The 6,847-nt window shown below is 37.1% G+C and overlaps 1 protein-coding gene across 1 annotated transcript; it reads left to right on the forward strand.

Moving 5' to 3' along the window:
* The first annotated feature begins 2,042 nt into the window (after nt 1-2,042).
* On the forward strand, nt 2,043-6,484 carry LOC137725152 (ubiquitin-like modifier-activating enzyme atg7). Its single transcript, XM_068463743.1, has 14 exons — nt 2,043-2,313; nt 2,742-2,959; nt 3,108-3,299; nt 3,379-3,433; nt 3,559-3,659; nt 3,778-3,967; nt 4,079-4,184; nt 4,267-4,411; nt 4,497-4,655; nt 4,754-4,942; nt 5,147-5,347; nt 5,436-5,551; nt 5,702-5,861; nt 5,991-6,484. The coding sequence occupies exons 1-14, from the start codon at nt 2,178-2,180 to the stop codon at nt 6,162-6,164; spliced, it is 2,142 nt and encodes a 713-aa protein (XP_068319844.1). The 5' UTR covers nt 2,043-2,177; the 3' UTR covers nt 6,165-6,484.
* The last annotated feature ends 363 nt before the right edge of the window (nt 6,485-6,847 follow it).

Here is a 6,847-nt window from a genome sequence, read left to right on the forward strand (position 1 = left end):
AAGTGCTTTTAGCCTTTTAACAATAAAATCAGTGTATAAATGTTTAGTAAAGTTTTATGTAAGTGTTGTGATCGTGTAAAATGATTAAAATGGGTAGGATGATGAATGTGATATTATAATTTTGGAAATTGTTATTGGTACTGCAAAAATCTCATTCTACATTCCAAACTTTCTATATTTGGAAAGAAAAATACACTTGTGAGGGAGTGTAGAATGAGATTTTTGGAGTGCCAATAACACTTCCCATAATTTTATCTTATTCTTTTTTTATAATCTTTTATCTTCTCAATCTTCACTTAACAATCAAAGAGTTTTCCAAAAAACAAAAACAATCAAATAATCTAATAGAAGATAAACAAAAATTTGATTTATTGAAGAGAAGAAATGAAGAATATTATTGAGAAAAATAAAACAAAAATCGTGATGTAAACAATTGAGATGGAAAAGATAAAAGTTTTGGGTTGCAGAACCTCCCCTTCTCCCTGCATATGGCCACGAGCCCAACTTCCCAATCTCTCTCATCCAAAAGGGTTAATTAGGCTTCGATCAATTCCACTTCGCTAGCAGAACTTCAACCCCCTCCCCCCCCCCCCCCCCCCCCCCCCCCCCTCCCTGCATATGTAACGAGATCTGTGCTCTAATTAACTTGCTTCTCATCTGGTCATCTGATTAGTTCAATCTAGTGACCCGAGACATGAACCCAGCACCCATATCACAATTCGTTCAATCCGTCCATTGCTATCTTGTGTGGAAGACGAGAGAGGGAGAGATTGAGCTGGGAGACCAAAAAATGTTTGATGCGCCAAAAAAAGGACGATGGAGAGGGAAGATGAAAATTTCATTAATAGCTATTGTTTAAGATAGTTTTTGAATTGTCATGATTTTGAAAGAAAAAATGATTTGCTTGAGTTACCAAACACAAATTAGACTCAACTTTTTTTCTTTTTTTCACCCTTGGTTATTAATTAAGGAAGAAATTAGGTTTTTATTTTTTTTTTCCTACTCCATTTATTAAAATCTTATTCCTTTTCAACTATTGATCAAGGTCTTTAGGTTTTAATGAATGTCATTATTTCAATAATAAAATATTTACATGTCAAGATAATTAAATTTTATTACCAAATATATTTTAGAAACGTCACATTTGGTATATTTATATTTATGACTAAACTATGTATCATATATTTCTATTTTTAGTTTGTACCCAATTTTAATTTGAAATCCTTTTTTTAATTTGTACCCATATATTAATTTTTTTGTCCTCATATTTTTTAAATTTTTATTTGTACTCATAATTTTTTTCCCATTTTATTTGTACCCATAATTTATTTATGATGTACCTATGTATCTTTAAAAATGTACCACTTGTTATATGTGAAATTTACCCATTTTTTGATGTAAATCTATTTATCTTTTTAACCTAAAATGTATCCATTGTTGTTTATATAAAATGTACACATTGTTTTCTATATAAAATGTACTCGGTTTTTTAATATAAAAACTTTCCCCTTTTTTGTATAGAATGAACCCACATTTTTTAAATTTATAATTCCGAGCACCATTGTACTTTTGTTGTTAAAATTGAAGGAGAGAGGAAGAGGGTGAGAAAGAACGTGAAGTGAGAAGAGAGGGAGAAATATATATTTTTTTTCAATTAGAGATGATAAAATTATATGTAGGTAAAGTTTAAAAAAAATAGTAAAATTTTGTCTTGTGAATCGTTGTTGTCCTTAACTTTTTTTTTTTTATATGATAGAAGACAAAGTTATATTTTTATTCTCTTTTGATTGATAAAGAGAGTTTCATAAATGTAGTTTTAGATAATTTTACAAAACTAAAAATAACAAAATAAAACTTATGCCTTGACTGTTAGTGGGTCCACCATTTGCTGATTTGGCGATTTGTCATTGGCCAGTATGAGAAAAGGAGGGAAATAAAACCGTAGAGAAAACAATCGGCCTGTCACACTCCAACCTCAACGAGGTATCTTCTTCTTCTTGTTATCTTCGAGCTTGAACTCTTCACTCTCTCTGACGAACAATTTATAATATTTTTACCCTTTTTTACTCTTCAATTTACGAAATCTTACCCCCCAAAAGGGAACAAGTTAAAAGATAAAGAACAATAAGAAGAAGAGGGCAAGCTTGCAAGTTGCAGCTAATCGCAGCAGAAAAATCATGGAGGGAGGCAATGGTAAATCCATACTCCAATTCGCACCGTTTCAGAGCTCCGTCGACGAGGGTTTCTGGCACAGACTCTCTTCCTTGAAGCTCAACAAGTTCGGCGTCGACGACTCGCCTGTTCCCATCACCGGTTCATTCTGTTTTTTGTTGTTGTTTAATTTCCGTAATTAAATTGTGCAATTTCTGGGAAATAAAAAAGATAGAGAATTTCTGGTTTTTGGATCGTGGGTTTTGGAAATTCTTGTACTTATGTTGAAGAATTGTTTTAGTTGTGGATTATGGAAGAAAAACAAAAGTTGAATTGTTGACTTTTTTTGGATGTGGAATTGTTATTTTTCGTATTTTGCTGAGAAAATTTGGAGGAGGAAAAAGCAGCCAGATTTGTAAATTGGGTTTCGAATTTTGATTAATTGGGACAACAAAGGTTTGATTTTTGTGATTGTGATGAATGCTAGTGCTATACGATGTTGTTAAATTCTATGATTAGAATGTGAATTTATGTGTGATATAAATACAGCGCTTTCGTGTTATCTGAAATATGGGCTGACACTGTTGCAGGTTTCTACGCACCGTGCTCACAGTCTCAAGTGTCTAATCATTTAACTCTACTGGCCGAGTCTTTGCCTTCGGATTCAAGTGAGGAATCATCGTTACTGGCAGTAAGTCGAGGCAATAGGAACAGATGCTTCGTTCCCGGAATCATTTACAACACCAATACGGTAGAAGGGTTTCATGCGCTTGATAAACAGGGCTTGCTTAAGGCAGAAGCACAAAAGGTATTGAAAGTATCTAGAATGTTTTACTTCTGTGAGTGACAGTAAAATATATAGTTTTCGGTTGAAATATCATGTAGGCGGATTGATAGGGTTGGATGACAATGAATTTAAATGTTGCTTCACATGTCTGCTTCTTGTTCACAATCAGATTTGGGAGGATATTTGTAGTGGAAAAGCATTGGAGGATAGTTCAGTGCTTTCGAGATTCCTCCTCATCTCTTTTGCAGACCTGAAAAAATGGAGCTTTCATTACTGGTTTGCATTCCCTGCTCTGGTGCTTGATCCTCCAGCAACCTTGGTTAATTTGAGACCAGCTTCACAATGTTTTAGCTCGGAGGAGGTATGTCGGTTGTGTTTTTTATTCGATGCACAGTAGAAAGGTATTTAGATGTTACTTATATCCATTGTTATATCTTTAGGCAGAATCTGTTTCAGCAGCGTTTAATGAGTGGCGTAACTCAAGCCTAACAGCAGGTGTGTGTGTGTGTGTGTGTCTCATTTGCTATTTTGTTGATTGTCTGCTAAATCTTCTTCCTATGTGTACATATGCTTGGATGTAAAGCTTGAATGTTCCTTCTAACCTATGTTGTCTGATTCAGATGTGCCATTCTTCCTGGTTCATATTGATTCGAATTCACACGCTACTATTAAGCATCTAAAGGATTGGGAAACTTCCCAAAGTGCTGATGATGGTCACAAGGTCTGTTCGCATAACTTTTGATTTTGAACCATTTTGGTGTCAGAAAACGGGAATAATTTTTTTAGATTGTAGTATTTCTGGTTCAACTTTCTCAAAGTTACTTTGTGTGCCATTGCAGTTACTATTTGGTTTTTATGATCCATGTCATCTTCCAAACCATCCCGGTTGGCCTCTTCGCAACCTCCTTGCATTTGTTTGCTCGAGATGGGATCTAAAGTCTGTTCACTTTTTATGCTATAGAGAGAGTCGTGGTTTTGCAGATCTGGGATTGTCCCTAGTTGGGGAAGCCATGATTACAATTCCGCCAGGTAGTGCTGCAGAAATTGGGTAACAGTTGGGTTTTGCTTTAGTTTCTCTTCTACAATCTGAATATGCATGCATCCGTAGGTACTCTAACTTAGATTTTTATATGTTTTTAGGATGGAGAAATCATGGTCATGTACCGAATGCAGTTGGATGGGAACTTAACAAAGGGAGAAGAGTACCCAGGATAATAAGCCTTGCTAAATCTATGGATCCAACTAGGTATGTTGTCTCTATTGGCACTCTATAGTCGATAACATTACTAGTCCATTGTTATCTTAGTGTCTTTTGATAATTTTTACAGGTTGGCCATATCTGCTGCAGATTTGAATTTGAAACTAATGAGGTGGCGTGCTTTGCCGTCTCTGAACTTACATAGCTTGTCTTCTCTCAAGTGTCTCCTCCTTGGAGCCGGTACACTTGGATGCCAGGTTGCTCGCACGCTTATGGTGAGTGCTCCAAACTCCAAAGTCCAAATAAATTCTGGTTCTTTCTAAGCATCTATTTGGTGACTGAAGGGTACATGTTTTACAGGCTTGGGGTGTCCGGAACATTACGTTGGTTGATAATGGCAGGGTCGCTATGTCTAATCCTCTGAGGCAATCCTTGTATACGTTAGATGACTGCCTAAATGGCGGTGAATATAAAGCAACAGCAGCAGTTAATAGTCTCAAGAGAATCTTTCCAGCTGTGGTAATTAATTTCATATCTGTCCTCTAAAATACATGGATTAAACCGATAATTTGTTGATTTTCTTATACTGCCTGTCCATCTCTTTGTTTGTTTACCAGGAAGCAGAGGGTGTCATCATGGCTATACCAATGCCTGGACATCCTGTTCCGAGTCAAGAAGAGCAGAGTGTGCTTGATGATTGTAGACGACTACATGATTTAATTGATTCTCACGATGTAGTTTTGCTGCTGACTGACACAAGAGAAAGTCGGTGGCTACCATCTCTCCTTTGTGCAAATACTAACAAGGTGTGTTGACTTAGTCTTTTAACATCTTGCACTGCGGTGTGGTGTAATGTGGCTATTTGTGAGATATAATTGTAATTCTGAGTCACGTCTAAATTAAGATGATCTAGTTACCTGAATAAAAAATATTGGATATTTGAATTAGCTATCTTACCAAATTGACATTCTTATTATCTAATGATAAATCTTTATTATACTTGTTTGTAGATTACTATAACTGCAGCTTTAGGGTTTGATAGCTTCTTGGTTATGCGCCATGGAGCAGGTCCTTGTAGCTCTAGCCATGACTCAAAAACTGAAGCTGAAAATTCTTTATCAGCGGATATGAGCAACCTTGGCCTTACCGATGGAGACGGAGGGAAAAGATTGGGCTGTTACTTCTGCAATGATGTCGTTGCGCCTATTGATGTAAGTTTTTAGAATGCAATAGCTTTGATATTGAACTGTTCTTCCATGTATGTCGAATCCATAAATAAGCCTTTTGTTCTCTGCACAGTCAACTTCAAACCGCACGTTGGACCAGCAATGCACTGTTACACGTCCAGGCCTTGCTCCGATTGCCTCAGCTCTTGCAGTTGAGCTCCTAGTGGGGATCCTGCATCACCCTCATGGGTAAACCCTTGGAAATTTTTGAAAATTGTCAGTGTTTATTAGCTTTATAAGTTCTTATTTTGACTTGTCACGATTAAGAGCTAAATAGAAAGTCCACATTGGGTTTTCCAACGGTTGACCTGAAATTTTGATGTTAAACTGCTTGTTTAGGATATTTGCGGAAGGTGAGGTGGTGAACTCCAGCAATAGTGGAAGCAGTGAGCAGCCTCTTGGTATTTTACCCCATCAAATTCGAGGTTCCCTCGCACAGTTTTCACAGATGACACTTGTGGGCCACTCCTCAGACAGTTGCACAGCTTGTTGCGGCACTGTAAGCTTTCCCTTGCTTGGTGACTTTTTTGTGGTGGTCATGATATTTTGCTAGATGCCATGTTACGCACTCCTTTCACCAATGTGCATGGCTAATTTCGAATTATTGACCGCAAATTAATGGTTTCAGGTGGTGTCTGAATATCGGAAAAGAGGAATGGAATTTATACTGCAAGCAATCAACTATCCTACATATCTGGAGGACCTAACTGGACTGACAGAGCTCATGAAATCAGCTAGTAAATTCGAATTGGAATGGGACGATGGGACGGATGAAGACGATGATGATTTGGTTGAAGTTTGATGGAAGGGGTTCTAAATTATCTATGCTGCAATTCATTCTCAATTGTACATATATGCTTAGGAAAGTAATATTCAATCATGTCATATTCGCAGATGGCCCTTTACTGTAGTGGCGGAAAACAATCATACCTATGCACCCTGGTGCAGATTCGATCCCTCCTCACTAACAACTAACTATTTATCCCACTAACGCTAGCGTTTGTAAAAAAAATCATGTAATATTCAATTTGTTTGTTTTCGATTGCGATCGGTTCTAAATTGTAAGCTGTACTGCTCTGTGAAGTAATATATTTGAAGTTCAACCCAAGTTGTGGTTGTTTGTAACGATTTTTAACCTACCAAGTTGGGAGATTTTGTTCCCCGTAAACACGACATTGTTCGTGCTATCATAAAATAACAGCATCAAGTGTGTGTCTGAGCATTTTGAAACAAGTACGGTAAAAGTATTGCTTATTGAAACCGACGACTAGAGTACGTAGCGTGACCTGAAAATTTTGGTCACACCACAATGCGTGTTGCGTGTTTGAGCATGTAGCACAAGTTTAAACAGCCTAGGATTTGGCTCAGCTGGTCTTAGTCGTTGCAAGGACTTCTGAAAGTTTGAATGGTGCGGCAACAGTAAACCTGATCTGGCTTTTTCTTGTCCTTGAAGGGCATTGTGCCGGCTCCACCTCGGATCACAAA

The sequence above is a fragment of the Pyrus communis genome, chromosome 2 (assembly GCF_963583255.1).
Source record: "Pyrus communis chromosome 2, drPyrComm1.1, whole genome shotgun sequence".
NCBI lineage: Eukaryota > Viridiplantae > Streptophyta > Magnoliopsida > Rosales > Rosaceae > Pyrus > Pyrus communis.

Excerpts from the sequence above, each read along its gene's own strand:
- LOC137725152 (XM_068463743.1), top strand. The coding sequence starts at position 2,178 with ATGGAGGGAGGCAATGGTAAATCCATACTCCAATTCGCACCGTTTCAG. Across the intron at positions 4,412-4,496 it reads AGGTTGCTCGCACGCTTATG|GCTTGGGGTGTCCGGAACAT; the intron begins GTGAGTGCTCCA and ends CATGTTTTACAG. Across the intron at positions 5,862-5,990 it reads GCACAGCTTGTTGCGGCACT|GTGGTGTCTGAATATCGGAA; the intron begins GTAAGCTTTCCC and ends TAATGGTTTCAG.